Here is a 23,804-nt window from a genome sequence, read left to right as displayed (position 1 = left end):
TGTCTGAAATCCAGAACACTTGCCAACAGGCGCCTTAACTTGGGGTATCGGTGTCACTGGAGCAGCGTTTTCTTTGTCTTGATGTAGAAACCTAGATTAAAAGATGGTGGTCACACTAAATGGTGCTTATGTTATTAGATACTTTGTCTTTCCTCTTGCAAGAGAAACATGTGACTTTCAAGTGGTTGTGGATTCATTTACACAAGAACCCCACCATAAATTTCTCTAAGTGCACACGTTGTGTTAGAAGCACCCTTAAAATATCCTTTGGAGGGAGGCGGGGCAGCAGCATCTCATAGTGACCTATCACCCCATGGTGATATGTCTGCTTGCAGCAATAAGCGCTTAAAAGTGTCAGGTATACTTGTGACCTTTTACTGGTAATGGGTCAATATAAAATACAGGCTGGTCAGTGATGCATTTAAAGCTTATACAGCCCTCCAGCCTCGGCCCTCAAGCATCTAAAAGCCCATACCTAACGAGACTGTGAAACTTTGGCAGTCTGTATGTGATTTGTTTTTTACTTGCCCAGTTTCCAACAGGTGGTGGTCATTGCACCATAGTGAGTTGACATCAGAAGCCAACAGGTAGTTTGCAGTTAGTGCCTTAAGGACATATGTGCAGCATTTTGTCTGTATATATAAACTCATAATATATCGAATGTAAATTGCAACAAGATTTGGTTTGCTATTTGTAATGCACTATTTACAGTGTTTGATCAGCCTCCAGGCATACAACCATGCTGCTGCTGCACATTTAAGATGTAGTTCTTGTGTTTGAGCACATTGTAGTGGCCTCATTATTGGAGATGTAATTTGAATGTGCAGTGATTGCCCTTCAGTGTACCTGTCACACTGATGAAACCATATTTGTAACCAGGAGATGAGTAATCACAACAGAATGAGCAATTCGATGTTTGCTAAGACAAAATGGCCAGAGATGTTGGTCAGGTAATTGAAAAGAGGCTATTTAAACTTCAATTGCCTATCAGATGAGTGTGTGGTAGAGTATAGAAGAGTTACTGCTGTGGAGAGATCATATTCTTTGAACTTAGTGGGCAGACACAGTGAGATCCCTGGATTACCAGATCAGGTTTGCGATACTGAGCCTCACCACTTTGCTGTTTCTATTAAAAATTCTGGACCAGCCTATGTCAGTTTGCAGTTTTTATGATATCGGTTCTCACTTTTGCAGGGAGGCCTTTTACAGTATATTTTTTTTAGCTTGCCTGCTTTTTGACACTCTCTACAAAGCTTTGCTCTGTTTCTCCGATGTTTGTCTCTGGATAGATTGTGCACTAAACAGCAACATTGTCCCACTGACGAGCAGTGCCAGTAAAAATCATTAGTTTCCCAGGGTCTCTGTGCCCTCTCGGGTGGAAGTAGCTAAGTAGTCGTATTCTGATCCAAGTTTTTTGTGCAATCCAAATTGCACAGTGTCGGCCTTGGCTCATTGGTTGCACTCTCAGCTCTGAGTCCGAAGGTCGTGGGTTGAAGTCCCACTCCAGAGATTTGAGCGCGTAATCTAGGCTGCCACTCTAGTGCAGTACTGAGGGAGCGCTGCACTGTCGGAGGTGCTGTCTTTCGGATGAGATGTGAAGCTGAGGCCCTGTATTCCCTCTTAGGTCGGTGTAAAAGATCCTATGGCACTGTTTCGAAGGAGAGCAGGGGAGTTCTCTCCGGTGTCCTGGCCAACATTTATCCCTCAACCAACACCACTGAAAACATGGTGACCTGGTTATTATTACATTGCTGTCTATGGGAGCTTGCTGTGCACAAATTGGCTGCTGCATTTCTTACATTACAACAGTGACTACATTTCAAAAGTACTTCATTGGCTGTAAAATGCTTTGGGGCGTCCTGAGTTCATGAAAGGCGCTATATAAATGCAAGTCTGTCTTTTCTTTCTGATCCTAGAATTGTGCATCATTGGGAATGTATTCCAGAGGCATGAAACACTCCTTCCTGCGAGTCTTTTATACCTGTGATGGAGCTCTGGTACAAATCCAGTCACTGATCATTTTAAAACGAATGGGAAAGGAGACTGGGGGAGGTGGCCTGCCGCCTCATACTGCGTTCTTGTTGAGATTGGTGTGTTGCACATCCTTCATTGATGACAGAGTCATACAGCACAGAAGGAGGCCATTCGGACCGTCGTGCTTGTGCTGGCTCTTTGAAAGAGCTATTGAATTAGTCCCACGGCCCTGCTCTTTCCCCAGAGATTTGCCTCTGTTGACACCTGGTGAAACCCTTGATTGCCATGTGCTATTTAGCATAAAGGAGGGAATTGCAGACTTGCTGGCTTGTCCGAGCTGCAGACAGCTTGGAACAGTTATGATGGTAGAAGGTGAGAGATATAGGAAAGGCTAGAGGTGCGTGTTCATCTGCAACAGTATTTTGTTGAACTGAGGGGATTTGAATGAGAAATGACTCTGTCTAAGTGATTTAAAACATAGCCAGGGTGTTAAGATTCACAAAGTATTTCCTAATCATAGTGTCTTGCAGTAGACGTGCTACAGGACAGTCATTTTAATAAGGTTTATTGATGACATTTTATTAGTCATCAACTTGGCAGTTGTATGTGTTTTATAATGTCCTTTAGGGAAGGAAATCTGCCGTCCTTACCTGGTCTGGCCGATCCGTGACGCCAGACCCACAGCAACGTGGTTAACTCTTAACTGCCCTCTGAAATGGCCCAGCAAGCTACTCCGTTGTAAAAAAAAACACTTGCCACACGGACTGCAGCGGTTCAAGAAGGCGGCTCCCCACCACCTTCTCAAGGGCAACTAGGGGGATGGGCAATAAATGCTGGCCTCGCCAGCAACGCTCACATCCCATGAATGAATTAAAAAAGAAACTGGAACCTGTGCCCTCCGAAGGCAGTGTGGCGCCACGTGGAGAATACCTGCAGTTGGGTATCGACCAGGTTTTAAAGGTGCTCTGGGCTTCTTGGACCCACTCAGCACTTTGTCTATTTTCCCAGCGCTTGCTTCAATCTATTGAATATGGGTGCTGGCACCCGCTTGCTGGAATGTTAAATTTTAATAAAAACATAAGCACGGTCTTGCATTTATATAGCACCTTTCTTGGCTTAAGGACGTCCCAAAACACTTAACAGCCAGTAAAGTACTTTTGACGTGTAGTCACTGTTGTAATGTAGGAAAACGCAGTAGTCAGTGAGGTCCCACAAACAGCAATGGGCTAAATGACCAGAGAATCTGTTTCTAGTGATGTTGGTCGAGGCATAAATGTTGGCCAGGACACCAGGAGAACTTCTCCACTTTTCTTCAGATAGTTTTTTTTTAATCCGCTGGAGCAAGCTGACGAGGCCTTGGCTTAACGATTCATCCGCAGGACGAGCTAGTGTTCCGAGCTTGTCATAAGCACCCGTGCCCAGAAGACGCTCCTGGCAGGGAGGATTCAAATCTGAGCCGGGTGATAGAAATAAGGTACTGCCTGGCTGGAATCGCCTGTAGTTACTGGTCTCGCACCAGTAGCTACAGTACAAAATTTCTGTTAGCTTCCTGAGACTTGAGCACATAATCTAGGCCGACACTCCAGGGTCCAGCTCCAGAGTGTGGAACTGCTGCAGTGCAGATTCGGTGACTGTCAAGTGATGGCCTTGATACAGTTACAATAGGGAGCAAAGAAAACCATTACACTTAAAGCATTAATCTCATGACCGAGTTGGTTCTATGCTTTTAGACATTCGTCTGATATGGAATAATAAAAGTAATCATGAATTAATTTGACATGAATGCTCTATCTACCTAGCCAGCTACCGCAGTAGGTATGATTAGAGTAAGTGGGTGCTGAAGTAATCTTGTTCTTTAATTGACAGTATCTGTTTTTGTTTTTTAAAAGCCTCGGCAGCATATCACCTTCTTGGAAGTGATGAGTGTGCTATTTGATGCGTTTCTGTGAGTCAAAGATTAACTTTGACACGGTCACATGACAATCATCAGTGATGAGGCTCTTGATTGGTTGAAAAACTGGCTTCTGAGCTGCTTTTTCAGCCCATTAAAGCCCAAAGTCTTAAAAACAAATTTCTGCAGCCTCCAAAACTGACACGGTAGAAGTAACAAAATAATCGAATGTTTTAAAACTCCATTCCCCCCCCCCCCCAAGAAAAATATAGTTGCAGGAAAGATATATTTGGTTTGTTTAGGTAGAGGGAAGAAGAGTAAAACCAAAGTTTTAAAGAAGGAAGGCCTGAAAGGGGAGAGCGTGGAGGAAGTTGGCAGCGAGGCAGCCGTTTTAGTGAGTCTAAGTGTTAAAGGTATTTTCTGCCATGCAATGTACCAACCCAGCCAAGAGGGCATGTAAAAATCTTCTATATCTGTATCCCAGGTGACAAGCATGAATGAATGGACTTGCATTTATATAGTGTCTTTCATGACCTCGGGTCATCCCAAAGTGCTTTATAGTCAATGAAACACTTTTGAAGTGTAGTCACTATTGTAATGTAGGAAACACGGCAGCCAAATCTCCCACAGCAAGCTCCCATAAACAGCAATGTGATAATGACCAGATAATCTGTTTTAAGTGTTGGTTGAGGGATAAATGTTGGCCAGGACACCGGGAGAACATTTGGGGAAAGTGCGATGGGATCTTTTACATCACCTGAGAGTAGACGCGTCCTTGGGTTAACGCCTCATCCAAAGATGACATCTGCAACAGTGCAGCACTCCCTCAGTACTGCACTGGAGTGTCAGCCTAGATTATGTGCTCAAGTTTCTGGAGTGGATCTTGAACCTACCACCTTCTGACTCTGAGGCGAGAGTGCTACCACTGAGCCAAAGCGGACCTGTTATAATCATAGGTCTGTGAGAGTGACTGGGAATTGGTCTCCCTTCCACCTCTCCGGAATACTGTTGATAAGCTTCTGGCCTCTCGAAACCTCCTTTTTATAATGGCAGAGCTGAGCCTGGAATCTTGCCATGTTGTTACGTGCCCAACATGCACTTGCGTCCTCCAGTGCTGTGCTTCCCTAGTTTTGCGGTAAATGTTTTGCTGTCGAGTGAGGGATGTGCTGGGAGTTTCACCACTATGCCCAGCTTTAGCCGAGATCAGCTATGCCGTCACTCGATGAATGTGCTGTCACCACAAGGTTAGAACTTCAGTCCTTGCTGCGCGAGTGGGATTTTTCTACTTCAGTTTTCCCAGCACCCATCTTTGTGGCTTGTCGAGGATTGTTGGTTTTGTGCTGAATGGCCTGCTCCTGTTCCCACATTCAGCCCCTCGAGCCTGTTCTGCCATTCAGTCAGATTGGAGCTGATCCATACCCCCCGCTGCCCTGACCCCGCGCAATCTATCGATCTCAAGTCTTAAAAATTTCAATTGACCCAGCATCCACGGCCTTTTCGGGGGAGAGAGTTCCAGATTTTAACTACTCTTTGCGGAAAAAGTGCTTCCTGATTTCACTCCTGAATGGCCTGGTTCTTAATTTTAAGATTGTGTCCCCATGTTCTGGATTCCCCCACCAGAGGAAATAGTTTCTCTGTATCTACCTTATTGAATCCCTTTAACATTTTAACCAGCTCGATCAGCTCACCCCTCAACCTTCTAAACTCGAGGGAATACAAGCCAAGTTTGTGCAGCCTGGCTGCCTAATTTAACCCTTTAAGCCCTGGTATTGTGTTGCAGCAAGAGAAAAGAAAGAAACTTTCGCATTCTGGAGACATCTCGCTTCACAGCCAGTGAATTATTTTTGAAGTGTGCTCGATCACTGTCGGCAAAGCAGCAGCCAAGGCCTCACAAACCAGTGAGAGAAACGACCAGTTCATCTGTTTTGGTGGTTTTTGGCTGAGAGATAAATGCTGGCGGCCAGGACACAGGAAACGCTCATCCCACCAGTCTAAACTAGATGATGGAACAAACCCCGTGCCACCAAGGATTGCTCAAGTGAGCTGGATAGGATCAGTATTTACAATAAACTGACAAATTGGCTAGCAGTGCTGATTTAAATGTTTTGAAATAATTTCGGTGCTCCTCTCTCAGCTTTGATATCTATAAAACTAGTGAAAAGGAAGAATAACTGACCCCAATCTGACTCGTAAGTACCAGCACATTCCTCTGCATCCAGTCCTGCCCCAGACTGGTACCTGCCTTACCCAGACTTATCATTTGGACAGTCCTGAGACTGGTGTCACTGCAGTCCTGAGACTTGCCTTCCCGCACTCTTGTGCAACGACTCTTGGTCTTTTTTGCGCACACAGCAACTAGCATGAAACTGTTTTGTTTTTCCTTCCATCCTTCGAGGTGTAGTACTTTTTAAGCAAATCCTCTTGTGCTACCCTGGGTGAGAGGAGAGAGAGTCAGCCTCTTTGACATCTGCTTGCAGTTGTGGAAGCCCAATGGATTAACACTATGTACGTATGAATGGGCTTGTAATATAGACGCACACTTTTTCCCCCTCTTTATCTTTCTGGAGGAGTGTCTGTCATCGCGTTGTTTCCCAGGAATACTTGTCCATGTAAACGTTGCTTGCCATGCGCTCTGTGTTGATCTGCAGTCGTGTCCACACTGCAGTAATAATAGCGATGTAGTCCTTTGCAGGCTTATACACGCATTGTCTGCTGTTGATCACCAGGCCCGGTATGTGTCGCACTGTTTTAAAGCTTTGTAAGTGGGATTTATTTTGTCTCACTCACTGATCATATGATCAGATTAAATCCTATCTGCCACTGAACATCAGTCCTTTTAGAATTTATTTTTGTGTTCTAATTTTTTCTTTTCGACGTCCCAAAATTTGTATTGAAGCTGCCAAAGTGAAATTAAGTATTATCTTTTTAAAAAAGATTTATATAAACTTGCCATTTTATGACTCCAGTGTCCAGTTCGTCTTGCTTTGTTGTAAATCATTGCACCCCGTAGTACTTGGCCGTGCCTTGTGCTAAACCAACATGCCTGCACGACCTGATAGGCTGTTGTGGAATTTAACACATCAGAACGGGAGAAAATCCGCAATGTAAGGCCATTATGTCTAAAACATAAAATTATATACAGTTTTGAAATGCAGTGTAAAACGGTTGTACAGCAGGACTTGCAGTATCTGACACAATGGGGTGCTGTTACTTCCCTCCCTAGTTGATCATAAGAAATTGACGGGCAATTTGAGTGTCTCCCAAATTTGGTCGTACACGAGGTATAACGGTGCCACAGGCATGAATAGGTCAACTATAGAGTGCAAAATCTTCCTGTCTCTTGTCGAGGGTGTGGGTGACAATGGCAAGGCATTATTTATTGTCCATCCTGAACTGCACTTGGCATTAAAAGTCAACCAAAATAGTGTGGACATGTTTGTAAGATCAAGATGGGGTGGCAGTTATATTGGACAGTGACAGTGTTACTAAATAAATGCAGCATTGTGTTAATGAGCCCCTATGAATTCTCCTAACAAGATCGCCCCTAAAAACTGAATGCTTGTGTATGTGGATTTTGTAGGTGGGGGAATTTCTCCTATTCTTGAGTTTCTGATTCATTATGTTGAGGGAAGGGCGAAAAAGTCTCATTGCTACTTTGCTGGCTTTATAGGCAGGGGGTGGGGAAAAATAACTTCAGCATAGCGGTTACGATCCCATCTCCTGAAGGATATTAGTTAACCAGTTGGGTTTTTACGACAGTTTGGCAGCTTTCATGGTTATTTTCTGCTGCTATCCCACAAATTCCCACATTTATTGAATTCTGTTTCACAATTTTCCATGGTGGCGTTTGAACTCATCACCTCTGCATTGCGAGTCTCGTACCACAACCACGGCTCAAGCTGTTTATCCCCATCCTCAACCTAACTCACCAAATGAGCTAGATAAACGAAAGAGTAGGAGACGCTCTCCAGCTCTCTTCCTCCCCACCCACTCAGACTGGATTATACTGCAGACAAATTCAAAGTACCGGCAACCTTGGAACTTTGCAGAAGTACTACTCCACTTGTAGCTGAACCAGAACATTGGAGCCCTGGGAACTGCAGGCTTCCAGGGCTGGCCAGTTCAAGTTACGCTAATTTTGAAAAAACTCCATAAACCACTAATAAATACTTAATTGTTCATTATAAACTCTATGGTAAGTAAACACTTGAATTAAAGTTTTAAGCCGTTTGCTTCTGAGCACCTTGACTTTGCTTTTCCACATTTTCTCGACTTTTTTGAACCTTTTCTTATTATTATACCTTATTCAAAAGTTTCCTTTTAACCTTTGTAATGCTTACATTCTGAGCCTCCACGATTTTCTGTCCACGCGGGTGATAAGTTCATCGTGACGTTTGAAATTGGTCTGAGATTGAAAACTGGGCTCCAACTCTCGAGGTTCAGGGCTGTAAAGATTGAAGTGGTCACATCGAATTGTGACTTGTTTTTCAAAAGCCAGGCAGACAGTTCTCCTAACCAGTTCTCTCAAAAGTGTCACCACTAGTGCGATCACATGCTGGTAAGAATCTGGAAGCTCTCCAAAGGCTTTTTAAAAAATAAAGCCCTATTGAATACTAGATATATAGCTTATATAATATAAAAGCAAAATACTCTGGATGTTAGATGTCTGAAATAAAAACAAAATACTGGATGTACAGGAAAAGAGGTGAGTGAGGCGACCCGGATATGACTGGAACAAAGAATGTTCCACGTATCCCATGAAAAGACAGGCGTAGCTAGGACCCACACGGGTTCCTATAGCAACACCTTTTATTTGGAGGAAGTGAGTGGAGTCAAAAGGAGAAGTTGTTCAATGTGAGAACAAGTTCCGCCAGGTGGAGGAGGGTTGTGGTGGATGGGGACTGGTCGGGCCTCCATTCAAGGAAGAGGTGGCGGGTTCACAGGCCGTCCTGGTCAGGCTGCAGAGGGACTGGATGTCCATGGTGAAAAGGTCTTTATTATATCAACTGGTCAGTCAGCAGTTTCACCAACTGGTAAACATTTAAATTGTGCCTGGAGGCAAATGTCTTCTTGCACAGAAAATCTCAGTCTGTTTAAACAAAAAAATGTGACTTCCAGCTGAATATTCAACTTACAGTTGAGAGTCAACCACGTTGGTGGGACACAGATAGGCCAGACTGGGTAAGAATGGCAGGTTTTCTTCCCTAAAGGACATTCGTGAACCAGTTGGGTTTTTAATGACAAAACAACAGCTTCAGGGTCACTTTTACTGACACCAGATATTTTTTTTAATGAATTCAAATTCTCAAAAGGTCATGGTGGGATTTGAACTCCTGTTCTCTGAAATATTATTCCAGACCTCTGATGAACCAGTCCAATAACATAAGCACTATGCTAGCGTACTACTCTTTCTAGCTGCATTTGTGTAGTAATGGGAGTGCCAAATGAGACTGTCTGCATGAGACTACATTGAGTGTGGCAGCGCTGAACAGACTGCACTTTACCCGGCTACAGCTCTGGTGTCTGATTGGAAAAGAACTGATGGGACACTCGGCTGTTGTTAATCAAAATAATATACAGGAAACTCTTTTTTATCCGGCACCAGCGTGGTGCCGGTTGATCAAAAAGTCCGGATTACAGAGAGGTATACTTACCAAGGTGCAGGAGCCCCGGTTGCACGGCCACAGGTGCAGGAGCCCCGGTTGCACGGCCACAGGTGCAGGAACCCCGGTTACACGGCCACAGGTGCAGGAGCCCCGGTTACACGGCCACAGGCGCAGGAGCCCCGGTTACGCGGCCACAGGCGCAGGAGCCCCGGTTGCGCGGCCACAGGCGCAGGAGCCCCGGTTGCGCGGCCACAGGCGCAGGAGCCCCGGTTGCGCGGCCACAGGCGCAGGAGCCCCGGTTGCGCGGCCACAGGCGCAGGAGCCCCGGTTGCGCGGCCACAGGCGCAGGAGCCCCGGTTGCGCGGCCACAGGCGCAGGAGCCCCGGTTGCGCGGCCACAGGCGCAGGAACCCCGGTTGCGCGGCCACAGGCGCAGGAACCCCGGTTGCGCGGCCACAGGCGCAGGAACCCCGGTTGCTCGGCCACAGGCGCAGGAGCCCCGGTTGCTCGGCCACAGGCGCAGGAGCCCCGGTTGCGCGGCCACAGGCGCAGGAGCCCCGGTTGCGCGGCCACAGGCGCAGGAGCCCCGGTTGCGCGGCCACAGGCGCAGGAGCCCCGGTTGCGCGGCCACAGGCGCAGGAGCCCCGGTTGCGCGGCCACAGGCGCAGGAGCCCCGGTTGCGCGGCCACAGGCGCAGGAGCCCCGGTTGCGCGGCCACAGGCGCAGGAGCCCCGGTTGCGCGGCCACAGGCGCAGGAGCCCCGGTTGCGCGGCCACAGGCGCAGGAGCCCCGGTTGCGCGGCCACAGGCGCAGGAGCCCCGGTTGCGCGGCCACTAATATATAGTAAAATTACCTGAACCTACGGAATTTTGCTGGTTAAGAGAGATTTCTGGATATTTAGGTGCCGGTTAAGAGAGTTTCCTGTAGTGTGGTGGTACAGGGGGCAGCTTCAGTGAAAGTTATATAGTGACCTGCGTAAAGTGAAAATGGGGCAAGACCACAGCTTGGAAGTCGGTGCAATGCAGGTCATCTCAGCATGAGGAAAATGTGGTACCAGCTGTAAAAGTACAATTTAAAAAGTGCAACTTTAGGTTTCCATGTATTTTCAGCTAGTAGAGTAACACCAGGGTCTGCTGTCAAACAGCCACTAATGGTGGACTGGGTAGGTTTGTTAAAAGGAAAAGCTGTTTTAGCTGTACGCCCATTCGAGACACTGCATCATCCGATAGCAAAGAGTTCACCGTCCTAGTTTTTAGCCTGCTGTTCGTCTGAATGAGACATATTCCATATTCATGCCAACCGTGTTAAGCTAGCTTGTAGAGGCAGCACTCTGCATCCCCGCAAAAGTACTGCGCCTGCAATCGCGTATCCTGTGCGCACATCCTACTTCTCCCAGTCATGTTAACTTAAAATCTGTTTACCAGTGTATGCCTGGCAGTCTGAAGAGGGTCTGACCGATGCTCCTTTATAGGGCAACTTCACAGTGCAGTCAAGACGTGCTTTGGTTTTTAGGGCACATCGCCAGCTTCAGCTGTTTAATTGTGAATTTAAGTGGCTCAGTGCCACTCCAGTATCGGACCACCTAATCTTCATGCGCAAAGCTGGGCACTGGACTGTGAGCACTAGAAGGATACTTAACTGGGATGCGTGTGTTTCACAGCCGAACCCGATCCTGTCTTCAGACACCCGTACTCGCAGACTTTTCAGAAAGCATTAGTAATAAATAACGATAAAGAAAGAAAGACTTGCATTTAGAGAGCACAGCCCCAAAGTCCCAAAGCGCTTTACAGCAAATGAAGTACATTTTTGGAAGTGTAGTCACTGTTGTAATGTAGAAAATGTGGCAGCAAATTTGCGCACCGCAAGCTCCCACAAACCGCAATGTGATAATAACTGGATAATCTGTTTTTAGTGATATTGATTGAGGGATAAATATTGGCCAAGCCACCAGGGACTCCCTGCTCTTCCAAATAGTGCCATAGGATCTTTTACGCCCATTTGGGGCCTTGTTTTAACGTCTCATCTGAAAGGCAGCACCTCAGACAGTGAAGCACTCTCTCAGCACTGCACTGGAGTGTCGGCCTGGATTTTTTTTTTGCATGCTCAAGTCTCTGGAGTGAGATTTGAACTCACGACCTTCTGACTGAGGCAAGAGTGCCACCAATTGAGCCAACGACCATGAATAAGAACTCCTGCTGAGTTCCCTTGCCTCCCAAGCCCAAGAATACTGAGGTCAGTTGTGCCCCCGCTGACGTCATCGGGCTGAGCTCAGTTTACTCCACGTAGGAGCAGATCTTTTTAACGAGGTGGTTTTCTATTGGTACTTGTTCAATTTGGATTGGCAGAGACGTGAGTTTGTATGAAAATGCCCCACATTTTCACAGCTGACTCTGGCTTTCTTACCCTGGTGGCGCAGTGATAGACCCAGAAAAAAAGTGGGATTCTGCTGTCTGGCTGAGGGAGTGAGATTGAATTGGAACAATGTGGGAAGCTGGAACATGGCCACTGGTATCCCAAGATCCAAAGTAAACAAGCACCAAATGTAAAGCTATCTTACCAACCTTTTGGACTTGACAACAGTTAACCATTCTCTCTACCTAGATTTTGGGACATGTGACCAAAACTTGTTCTCAATCATTGGAAGATTTTAAAAAGCTGCTCTGCAGTGAGAGTGTGATACCCTGATATCAGAAACAAGAGGTCCTATGTAAGATTTATATGGGTTGTATATTTTGTTAACGGAGCAGATAGGCATTTGATCAAGTTGTGTAATCCAACTGCCGTCTGGTCAAATTTCTGTTTCTTGTGGGTTAATAACCAGTATTATTAGACAAAGTGGCTGCTTAGTTCAGATAAAAACACTCTGGTAAGCAAGTAGCACGTTGATGTGTGCAAATTAAATTTATTTCTTGTTTTAAAACCTGAGAGGATTGTTTGATAATCTGTGTGCGAGATGCTGCAGTACTGGCTAGTGCTAATAAAATCAAATGAATCATTTAGGGCCTTTAAAGAAGTCATTAAAAATAAAACCCTGGGAATCAATTGTCGTCTTCTGGTTCTAAATACAGTGCTGGAGCGTTTAGAACAGGGCTTTCTAAATGCTGAGGGAGGAAGGTTAGTTGGTGTTTGCTTAAATAAGAACAGAGTTTTACAATGTGCCACAGTCTGCAAAGTGGCAGTACCTGTCTTGGGTTGAAGTTATTTTACACGGTGCTTCAGAAAGCCTGTATAGGTACAGTAGTGTAGTGGTTATGTTACTGGACTAGTAATCTAGAGGCTGCAAGTTCAAAACCCACCATGGCAGTTTGAATTAAATTAAAACACATCTGGCAATTAAAAAACTAGGATCAGTTGGCAGAAGAATCAGATTATCATAAAAACCCAACTGTCATTAAGTCTGTTTGGGAGGAAACCTGCCATCCTTGCCCGGCCTGGCCTATATGTCACTCCAGTCCCACACCAATGTTGACTCTCGGCTGCCCTCCTGAAGTTTTATCAAACCACTCCAAATAGCAGTTTAAGAGGAAGGCCCACCACCACCTTCTCCAGGCAACTTGGGATGGGCAATAAATGCGGCCATGCCCACCATGCCCGAGACGACAATGGGAAAAGGTGTACCTGCTTCACACGCACTCCTGCAGGAGTCTATCTCTGTGGAGCCACTTGGTAATCTTGCATTCATTGAAGTCAGTTAACTGCAATAAACACATTAAGGGCATTTCTGCAACCCATCACAAGTATATTTTCAATTTAGACAGAAGTAATTTTCAGCAAATGAATAGGTGAGCCTGCTAGTTCGGTTCATGAAATTGCTTTCAAGTTGGGCCTGGTGGTGTGCATGTCATATCGTTGAAATATTTGCTTTTAAATTTAAAAATGAAATGCATCCGGTTTGTGAAAACCATTGATTTGCACAAACTGACAGTTCATCCCTAGCTCCTTTTTAAAAAAAAAATGTGGGAGTCACTTGTTTTGCTACTTATTAACCCATTGAGACTTCACCTAATTCCAATGTGCTTTGAAAATATTGGTGAAGGGATGCGCAAGCTCCTCACCCCATTTCAACAGTGCGCTTGTATGGAAATGATCAGAGCCTGGATCCTTGTTTACCTTTAGTTTCCTAAACCTTTTTGCCGTGCTTTACCTTGTGCTACTATTGTTTTTCATTCTGCTGTCTCTCTGAACTCGGACACCTCTTCGTTCTTTCCTCACCCTTGATGGTAAAACAGTTACAAAATAACTTAATAATTCCACCATTTGCTTGTCCTCAGATGCCACTGCCACTGGTACATAGTCCAGTGTACCTCTGCAGCCTTCTCTTGCTCTTGATTTACTTAAAGAACACTTTCTTGCCGTATTTTATGCTACATTCCTCACGTGTTCCCTCGGGTCTCATTAGTTTCTTGGCATCCTCTGCTTCATTTTCTAGCTCTTCCTATCTTATTCCTTCCCTGTACGTGTCAGAATTTTATCTTTTATACGCCTCAATGGCACCTGTGACTTCCCTTTTCATCCATAAGAACATATAAGAAGTAGGAGCAGGAGTAGGCCATACGGCCCCTCGGGCCTGCTCCGCCATTCAATAGGATCATGGCTGATCCGAACCTAGACTCACGTCCACTTCCCTGCCCGCTCCCCGTAACCCCTAATTCCCTTATCAGCTGGGAAACTGTCTATCTCCGTTTTAAATTTATTTAATGTTGCAGCTTCCACCGCTCTCTGGGGTAGCAAATTCCATAGATTCACTACCCTCTGAGTGAAGAAGTTTCTCCTCATCTCAGTTTTGAAAGGGCAGCCCCTTATTCTAAGATTATGCCCCCGAGTTCTAGTCTCACCCATCAGTGGAAACATCCTCACCGCATCCACCCGATCAAGCCCCCCTCACAATCTTATATGTTTCGATAAGATCGCCTCTCATTCTTCTGAATTCCAATGAGTAGAGGCCCAACCTACTCAACCTTTCCTCATAAGTCAACCCCCTCATCTCCGGAATCAACTTAGTAAACCTTCTCTGAACTGCCTCGAGAGCAAGTATATCTTTTCTTAAATATGGAAACCAAAACTGTACGCAGTATTCCAGGTGTGGCCTCACCAGTACCCTGTATAACTGAAGTAAGACTTCCCTGCTTTTATACTCCATCCCCCTTGCAATAAAAGCCAAGATTCCATTGGCCTTCCTGATCACCTGCTGTACCTGCATACTAACCTTCTGTGTTTCATGCACCAGGACCCCCAGATCCCTTTGTACTGTAGCACTTTGCAGTTTCTTTCCATTTAGATAATAACTTGCTCTTTGATTTTTTCTGCCGAAGTGCATAACCTCACACTTTCCAACATTATATTCCATCTGCCAAATTTCTGCCCACTCACTTAGCCTGTCTATGTCCTTTTGCAGGTTTTTTATGTCGTCCTCACTCACTGCTTTCCCTCCCATCTTTGTATCGTCGGCAAACTTGGATACATTGCACTCGGTCCCTTCCTCCAAATTGTTAATATAGATTGTAAAGAGTTGGGGTCCCAGCACTGACCCCTGCGGAACACCACTCGTCACTGATTGCCAACCCGAGAATGAACCATTTATCCCAACTCTGTTTTCTGTTAGATAGCCAATCTTCCACCCATGTCAGTATATTACCCCCAATCCCGTGATTTTTTATCTTGTGCAGTAATCTTTTGTGTGGCACCTTGTCAAATGCCTTTTGGAAGTCCAAATATACCACATCCACTGGTTCCCCTTTATCCACCCTGTTTGTTACGTCTTCAAAGAATTCGAGCAAGTTTGTCAAACATGACTTCCCCTTCATAAAACCATGCTGACTCTGTCCGATTAAATTATGCTTATCCAAATGTCCTGTTACTGCTTCCTTAATAATGGACTCCAACATTTTACCAACCACAGATGTTAGGCTAACTGGTCTATAGTTTCCAGCTTTTTGTCTACTTCCCTTTTTGAATAAGGGTGTTACATTAGCAGTTTTCCAATCTGCTGGGACCTTTCCTGAATCCAGGGAGTTTTGGAAAATTACCACTAATGCATCCACAATCCCTACCGCTACTTCTCTCAAAACCCTAGGATGTAAGCCATCAAGTCCAGGGGATTTATCCGCCTTAAGTCCCATTATCTTACCGAGTACCATCTCCTTAGTGATTTTAATTGTGTTTAGCTCCTCCCCCCCCCCCCCCCCCCCCCCATAGCCCCCTGTTTGTCCAGTGTTGGGATATTTTTAGTGTCCTCTACTGTAAAGACTGATACAAAATATTTGTTCAGCGTATTTGCCATCTCCATGTTCCCCACCACTAATTTCCCGGTCTCGTCCTCTAAGGGACCAACGTTCACTTTAGCCACCCTTTTTCTTTTTATATAACTGTAGAAACTCTTGCTATCTGCTTTTATATTTTTTGCTAGTTTACTTTCATAATCTATCTTCCCTTTCTTAATTAATCTTTTAGTTATTCTTTGCTGGCTTTTAAATGCTTCCCAATCTTCTATCCTCCCATGTTCCTCTCCTATTTGGTCTTTGACTTGTTCCTGGGATAAACTGCTACAATGTTTAAAAAAACAAAATCTGGTTAAAAACACTCCCACTTCTACATCCGCCTGAGCAGGCACATGGGCCTTTGGGTTAATGTTTCACTTGACCGACAGCAGCTCTGACAATGCAGTAATCCTCTGCTGCACTGGTGTCAGTCTGGATTATACGGAAGTCCTGGTGTGGAGCTTGAACCCATGGTCTTCTCATTCAGAGGTGAGAGTGCTGCTGCTGGGCCAACGCTGAAACTTGGTTGATGAAACTTGCGAAGCTGGATTCAAAATGACGTGAACCCTGGAAATTCTGGCTTGTGTGTTTGAAGATGTGTTTATCACTTAAGTTTTGAGAATGCCCTATAATTACCTGCTTGCTTCAATTCCTGATCAAAATGACATTAGTTGATACCATAAACCATGTTCTGGTTCAACCATTGAGTGCCACTTCATTCTACCTACTTTTTGTGATGTAAGGAGAAAACTGATATAATTAGCATATTGGATTTGATTCTAATTTCATCTTGGCCCAATTATGTGATTCTGAGATTTAGATCTTAAAAGTAGCTTGTCCTTTGTACGTAGGCACTTTCTGTGCTCATTTGTGAAACTGAGCAACGAGCATGTATATATGTGCGCACATAAGTACACATCCCCTTCTAACTGATTATCTGTCACTTGCAGAACAAGAGAGACGAACATCTACTCAAGAAAAGAAATGTGCCGCAGGAGGAAAGTTTAGAAGACTCTGATGTGGATGGAGAGTTTCAAAGCTGTAAGTGTCCTTGATTTCGTTATATGGGGTAATATGTATATACCTATACTAGCTGAAAGTGCCCGGCGGTGCCGAGGCTTTTTCGAGGGCATGTTGTTGTTGGAAGAGAGAGAGAGAGAGCGACTGGGGGGAAGAGAGAGAGCGATTGGGGGGAAGAGAGGGAGGGGAGGGGGTGGGGGGAGGGGGAGGGGGGGGAGGGAGGGGGAGGGCGGGGGGAGGGGAGGGGAGAAGGAAGGGAGGGCGGGAGGGGAGGGAGGGGAAGGGAGGGCGGAGGGGGAGGGAGGGGAAGGGAGGGCGGGGGGAGGGCGGGGGGGGAGGGGGAGGGAGGGCGGGGGGGAGGGAGGCGGCGGGGGGGAGGGGGAGGAGGGCGGAGGGGGAGGGAGGGGGGAGGGGAGGGCGGGGGGGAGGAGGGGGGAGGGAGGGCGGGGGGGAGGAGGGGGAGGGAGGGCGGGGGGAGGAAGGGGAGGGAGGGGGGGGAAGGGTGAGGGCGGGGGAGGGGAGGGCGGCGGGCGCCCCCCCGAGGGTCGCGCCCCCCCCCCCCCCCCCGGAGGTGAAGACCGCCGATTGCGCGCGCGCAGCAGGAGCTGAGACGCGGCATCTCTCTCGGCCCGGCGGGCGCTGGTTGCCAGGGCAACCGTGACGCTGACCAAGCCAGAGAGAGAGACGCCGCGTCTCAGCTGCTCCTGCTGCTGCGCGCGGCACCACCCCCCCCCTGGAGGGTCGCGGTCGCGGCCGCCCCCCCCCTCCCCCCGAGGTGAAGACCGCCGATTGCGCCCGTTGCCAGGGTAACGCTGGACGCTCAGCAAGCCCCCGGCAGAGAGAGACGTCTCAGCTCCTGCTGCGCGCGCACCCGAGCGGCGCTGGGCTGGCTCGGCCCTCCAGCCTTCGAGTGGGGGCCGGGAGGTGCCTAACTCGGGCGTGGGTGCGGAGGAGACGCCGAGGCTTCTAGGCCTACCTGGAAAAACGGGGAAAGGTAGGAAAATTAATGAGATTAGATAAGTTAATTACTTTCTAAATCATTTTTTTTTTTAAACAATATGTGTTTTAAAGCAACGTTTTTTTTTAAGACGCAGAAAGCGGGAAAAAGAAAGGAAAAGTTTGGAATCAAGATGGCGGCGACTCACCTCAGTTCAGAACGATAAAGCCCGGCCACACACGCACCGATTGGCCCGGCGGCACACGCCAGCAACCCGGCGTACGATTGGTCGAGCTCGAGGTCACTCTGTCGCTAATGAGCGGATAATGAGATGCTAATGAGCGGAATGTTGAAGGTTTTTGGGATACCGCGGGCGCAATTTTAGCCCGGGCCGAAACGTAAATACGCTTAAAACCGTCTCGGAAGCATAAGCTTTCTTTGGAGGTAACGCGCGCGTAGGTACGCCCCTGTAACTTTCGAGTGCATACCCGCAACGCACACGCGATGACAGACAGATAGACAGAATGACAGAAGTAACCGATTTATATATATATAGATAAGCATTAATTTTTATCTCTGTAGGTTTTTTTGTGTACAAAGGAAATTTTTACAAAGAGTTGCTATACATCAGATGAACCCAAATCAATGCAGGGATATGGCAAGGGTTGCATCTAAATGTGATCGCTAATTGTTTCACAGTAACCTTTTCAGAAAGGAGATCACGTGTAGTTTGAAGTATTAATCTGTTGGTAGCTCAGGTCCAGATTGGTGAAAGCTAGAGAGACCTGTAATCACCAGCACTTCATTTAGTGTTACACAGCTCACAGTTCCCCCTCCCCAGGTATAATTCAAGGTGTATTCAAGTGGGCATGGTACCAAAATGTAACATTTTGAAATTGTAGCGAGGGGAGGAGAACTACTCTAGCTTTGTGAAATGTTTACATAATGACATCCTAGTGACAACACTGAGCATCTATCTATCTATAATACATATATCTGTCTGTCTGTCTTTAACTCAAAAGTTATAGAGCGTACCTACACATATGTTATATCAAAAGAAAGCAACACATGTTATATCAAAAGAAAGCTACACATGTTATATCAAAAGAAAGCTACACATGTTATATCAAAAGAAAGCTACACATGTCATATCAAAAGAAAGCTTATGATTAGGGGAGTGTCATAGGCATATTTACTTTTTGGAAAAACCTTCAAAAAACGGTAAAGGTCCGCTCATTAGCGTTGAGCGACATGATGGTTGACCAATCCTACGGGGGAAGTGCGCTGTGTCACGGGGGGGGTCGTTTCATGGCGTATGTGGGCGGGGCCTAATCCTACAGCCTGCCGTTAGTACGGGAGCAGGAAAAACCGGAGCGGGAGCTCATCAGGGGTCAGCCCGCCGTCGTCGGGGGCCCGGAGCGGGAGCTCATCGGGGGTCAGCCCGACCGAAAGCGAGCAGGTGAGCGTCGGTGGCGGTCCAGAGCGGGAGCCGCCGCGCACGGGGGCTCCAGGTCACCAAGGCCGGGCTCTGAGTCTTACCCCTTCCCCGCGGTCTCAACCGCGCGGCCCGAGAGCCCGGGGGAGAGGGAAGCCGGCTCTATTACAGTCCCGGGGGGCTCGGGGTGTGTGAGAGAGACTCGGCGCCATTCCCTCCTTCCTCCCCGCCCCCGGCCAATCACCCCCCACACCACCCAGGAGGGGGGGGCTTGGCTCGAGCTCACACTCAGTGTGAAAGAGGAGGAGGAGGGCCGGGGATCCATGGCCTACCGCCTCAACATCAATCCCCGAGCTCAGAGCTTTAGCAGAGCGCAGAGAGAGAGAGACTCACCTCAGATGGTGTCCGGCAGGGCTGCGGAGAGTCTCCATCTCCTGTCTCCTCACACAAACACACACACAGCCCGAGCGATGAGAACCTCTGACCTCACCTACATCTCTCTCTGGATACTTTTTAAAAATTTTAAACCCACAATCTCGCCTTCTTCCTTCGGCCGCCGCAATTCAAACTTCCCGCTAACCTCACAAAATGGCGGCCGCCCTTCTTCACCCGCCGGGCTCCGAGTCCAGCCCCCTTCCCCGGGGTGTCTTTATCTCCTTCTCTATCTCCTTCTCGCTCGCTCTCTCTCTCTCTCGCTCGCTCTCTCTCTCGCGCTCTCTCTCTCGCGCTCTCTCTCGCGCTGCTCTCTCTCTCGCGCTCTCTCTCTCGCGCTCTCTCTCTCGCGCTCTCTCTCTCGCGCCTCTCTCTCGCGCTCTCTCTCTCGGCGCTCTCTCTCCTCTCGCGCTCTCTCTCCTCTCGCTCGCTCTCTCGCGCTCTCTCTCTCGCGCGCTCGCTCTCTCGCGCTCTCTCTCTCGCGCGCTCTCTCTCGCGCTCTCTCTCTCGCGCTCTCTCTCTCGCGCTCTCTCTCTCGCGCTCTCTCTCTCGCGCTCTCTCTCTCGCGCTCTCTCTCTCGCGCTCTCTCTCTCTCGCGCTCTCTCTCTCGCGCTCTCTCTCTCGCGCTCTCTCTCTCTCGCGCTCTCTCGCGCGCAGCGCAGCTGCGCGCAGCGCTCTCTCTCTCTCGCGCGCCTCTCTCTCGCGCTCTCTCTCTCTCGCGCGCTCTCTCTCTCTCTCTCTCTCTCTCTCTCTCTCGCGCGCTCTCTCTCTCTCTCTTCTCGCGCTCTCTCTCTCGCGCTCTCTCTCTCGCGCTCTCTCTCTCGCGCTCTCTCTCGCGCTCTCTCTCTCGCGCGCTCTCTCTCTCGCGCGCTCTCTCTCTCTCAGCGCTCTCTCTCTCGCGCTCTCTCTCTCGCGCTCTCTCTCTCGCGCTCTCTCTCTCGCGCTCTCTCTCTCGCGCTCTCTCTCTCGCGCTCTCTCTCTCGCGCTCTCTCTCTCGCGCTCTCTCTCTCGCGCTCTCTCTCTCTCGCGCTCTCTCTCTCTCGCGCTCTCTCTCTCTCGCGCTCTCTCTCTCGCGCTCTCTCTCTCTCGCGCTCTCTCTCTCGCGCGCTCTCTCTCGCGCGCTCTCTCTCTCTCTCGCGCGCTCTCTCTCTCTCTCGCGCGCTCTCTCTCTCGCGCTCTCTCTCGCGCGCGCTCTCTCTCTCGCGCTCTCTCTCTCGCGCTCTCTCTCTCGCGCTCTCTCTCTCGCGCTCTCTCTCTCGCGCTCTCTCTCTCGCGCTCTCTCTCTCGCGCTCTCTCTCTCGCGCTCTCTCTCTCGCGCTCTCTCTCGCGCGCTCTCTCTCTCGCGCGCTCTCTCTCTCTCGCGCTCTCTCTCTCGCGCTCTCTCTCTCGCGCTCTCTCTCTCGCGCTCTCTCTCTCGCGCTCTCCTCTCTCTCGCGCTCTCTCTCTCGCGCTCTCTCTCTCGCGCTCTCTCTCTCGCGCTCTCTCTCTCGCGCTCTCTCTCGCGCTCTCTCTCGCGCGCTCTCTCTCTCGCGCGCGCTCTCTCTCTCGCGCGTCTCTCTCTCTCGCGCGCTCTCTCTCTCTCGCGCGCTCTCTCGCGCCTCTCTCTCTCGCGCTCTCTCTCTCGCGCTCTCTCTCTCTCGCGCTCTCTCTCTCTCGCGCTCTCTCTCTCTCGCGCTCTCTCTCTCTCGCGCTCTCTCTCTCTCGCGCTCTCTCTCTCGCGCTCTCTCTCTCTCGCGCTCTCTCTCTCGCGCTCTCTCTCTCGCGCTCTCTCTCTCTCGCGCTCTCTCTCTCGCGCTCTCTCTCTCGCGCTCTCTCTCTCGCGCTCTCTCTCGCGCTCTCTCGCGCTCTCTCTCGCTCTCTCTCTCTCTCGCGCTCTCTCTCTCTCGCGCTCTCTCTCTCGCGCTCTCTCTCTCGCGCTCTCTCTCTCGCGCTCTCTCTCTCGCGCTCTCTCTCTCGCGCTCTCTCTCTCGCTCTCTCTCGCGCTCTCTCGCGCTCTCTCTCTCGCGCTCTCTCTCTCGCGCTCTCTCTCTCGCGCTCTCTCTCTCGCGCTCTCTCTCTCGCGCTCTCTCTCTCGCGCTCTCTCGGCTCTCTCGCGCTCTCTCTCTCGCGCTCTCTCTCTTCGCGCTCTCTCTCTCGCGCTCTCTCTCTCGCGCTCTCTCTCTCGCGCTCTCTCTCTCGCGCTCGCTCTCTCTCGCGCTCGCTCTCTCTCGCGCTCGCTCTCTCTCTCGCGCTCGCTCTCTCGCGCTCGCTCTCTCTCGCGCTCGCTCTCTCTCGCGCTCTCTCTCTCTCGCGCTCTCTCTCTCGCGCTCTCTCTCTCGCGCTCTCTCTCTCGCGCTCTCTCTCTCGCGCTCTCTCTCTCGCGCTCTCTCTCTCGCGCTCTCTCTCTCTCGCTCGCTCTCTCGCGCTCTCTCTCTCGCGCTCTCTCTCTCGCGCGCTCTCTCTCTCGCGCTCTCTCGCGCTCTCTCTCTCGCGCTCTCTCTCTCGCGCGCGCTCTCTCTCTCGCGCGCTCTCTCTCTCTCTCGCGCTCTCTCTCTCAGCGCTCTCTCTCTCGCGCTCTCTCTCTCGCGCTCTCTCTCTCGCGCTCTCTCTCGCGCTCTCTCTCGCGCGCTCTCTCTCTCTCGCGCTCTCTCTCTCTCGCGCTCTCTCTCTCTCGCGCTCTCTCTCTCGCGCTCTCTCTCTCGCGCTCTCTCTCTCGCGCTCTCTCTCTCGCGCTCTCTCTCTCTCGCGCTCTCTCTCTCTCGCGCTCTCTCTCGCGCTCTCTCTCTCGCGCGCTCTCTCTCTCTCGCGCGCTCTCTCTCTCGCGCGCTCTCTCTCTCTCGGCGCTCTCTCTCTCTCGCGCTCTCTCTCTCGCGCTCTCTCTCTCGCGCTCTCTCTCTCGCGCTCTCTCTCTCGAGCTCTCTCTCTCGCGCTCTCTCGCGCTCTCTCTCTCGCGCTCTCTCTCTCGCGCTCTCTCTCTCGCGCGCTCTCTCTCTCGCGCTCTCTCTCTCGCGCTCTCTCTCTCGCGCGCTCTCTCTCTCTCGCGCTCTCTCTCTCGCGCTCTCTCTCTCGCGCTCTCTCTCTCGCGCTCTCTCTCGCGCTCTCTCTCTCGCGCTCTCTCTCTCGCGCGCTCTCTCCTCTCGCGCTCTCTCTCTCGCGCTCTCTCTCTCGCGCTCTCTCTCTCGCGCTCTCTCTCTCGCGCGCTCTCTCTCTCTCGCGCTCTCTCTCTCGCGCTCTCTCTCTCGCGCTCTCTCGCGCTCTCTCTCTCTCGCGCTCTCTCTCTCGCGCTCTCTCTCTCGCGCTCTCTCTCTCGCGCTCTCTCTCGCGCGCTCTCTCTCTCAGCGCGCTCTCTCTCTCGCGCGCTCTCTCGCGCTCTCTCTCTCGCGCTCTCTCTCTCTCGCGCTCTCTCTCTCTCGCGCTCTCTCTCTCTCGCGCTCTCTCTCTCGCGCTCTCTCTCTCGCGCTCTCTCTCTCGCGCTCTCTCGCGCTCTCTCTCGCGCTCTCTCTCGCGCGCTCTCTCTCGCGCGCTCTCTCTCTCGCGCGCTCTCTCTCGCGCGCTCTCTCTCGCTCGCTCTCTCTCGCGCTCTCTCTCTCGCGCTCTCTCTCGCGCTCTCTCTCTCTCGCGCTCTCTCTCTCGCGCTCTCTCTCTCGCGCTCTCTCTCTCGCGCTCTCTCTCTCGCGCTCTCTCTCTCGCGCTCTCTCCTCTCTCTCTCTCGCTCTCTCCTCGCGCTCTCTCTCTCTCTCTCTCTCTCTCGCGCCTCTCTCATCTCGCTCCTCTCTCTCGCGCTCTCTCTCTCGCGCTCTCTCTCTCGCGCTCTCTCTCTCGCGCTCTCTCTCTCGCGCTCTCTCTCTCGCGCTCTCTCTCTCGCGCTCTCTCTCTCGCGCTCGCTCTCTCGCGCTCGCTTCTCGCGCTCGCTCTCTCGCGCTCGCTCTCTCGCGCTCGCTCTCTCTCGCGCTCGCTCTCTCGCGCGCTCTCTCGCTCTCGCGCTCTCTCGCTCTCCTTCCCCTCTCGTTCGCTCTCCTCTCTCCTCTCTCTCTCTCCTTCCCCTCTCGCTCGCTCTCCTCTCTCCCTCTATCTCCTTCCCCCTCTCTCCTTCTCTCTCTCTCTCTCTCCCCCTCTCTCCTTCCCCTCTCTCTCTCTCTCTCTCTCTCTCTCGCGCTCTCTCTCTCGCGCTCTCTCTCTCTCGCGCTCTCTCTCTCTCGCGCTCTCTCTCTCTCGCGCTCTCTCTCTCGCGCTCTCTCTCTCGCGCTCGTCTCTCTCGCGCTCTCTCTCATCGC

General features: G+C 50.0%; 1 protein-coding gene across 1 annotated transcript in view; it reads left to right on the top strand.

Annotated features, from left to right (window-relative positions):
- Positions 1 to 23,804, top strand: part of kpna3 (karyopherin alpha 3 (importin alpha 4)) — a 103,147-nt gene that overhangs the window by 7,048 nt on the left and 72,295 nt on the right. Inside the window, exon 3 of the mRNA XM_086006422.1 lies at positions 16,678 to 16,757. Within this exon, the coding sequence (XP_085862548.1) occupies positions 16,678 to 16,757 (80 nt within the window). The remainder of the gene's footprint in view (positions 1 to 16,677; positions 16,758 to 23,804) is intronic.

The sequence above is a fragment of the Somniosus microcephalus genome, chromosome 14 (genome assembly GCF_052327205.1).
Source record: "Somniosus microcephalus isolate GS21.2 chromosome 14, FLI_Smic_1.0, whole genome shotgun sequence".
Classification (NCBI taxonomy): domain Eukaryota; kingdom Metazoa; phylum Chordata; class Chondrichthyes; order Squaliformes; family Somniosidae; genus Somniosus; species Somniosus microcephalus.
Note: the sequence above shows the minus strand (reverse complement) of the source record. Positions and strands in the feature narration are given on the sequence as shown.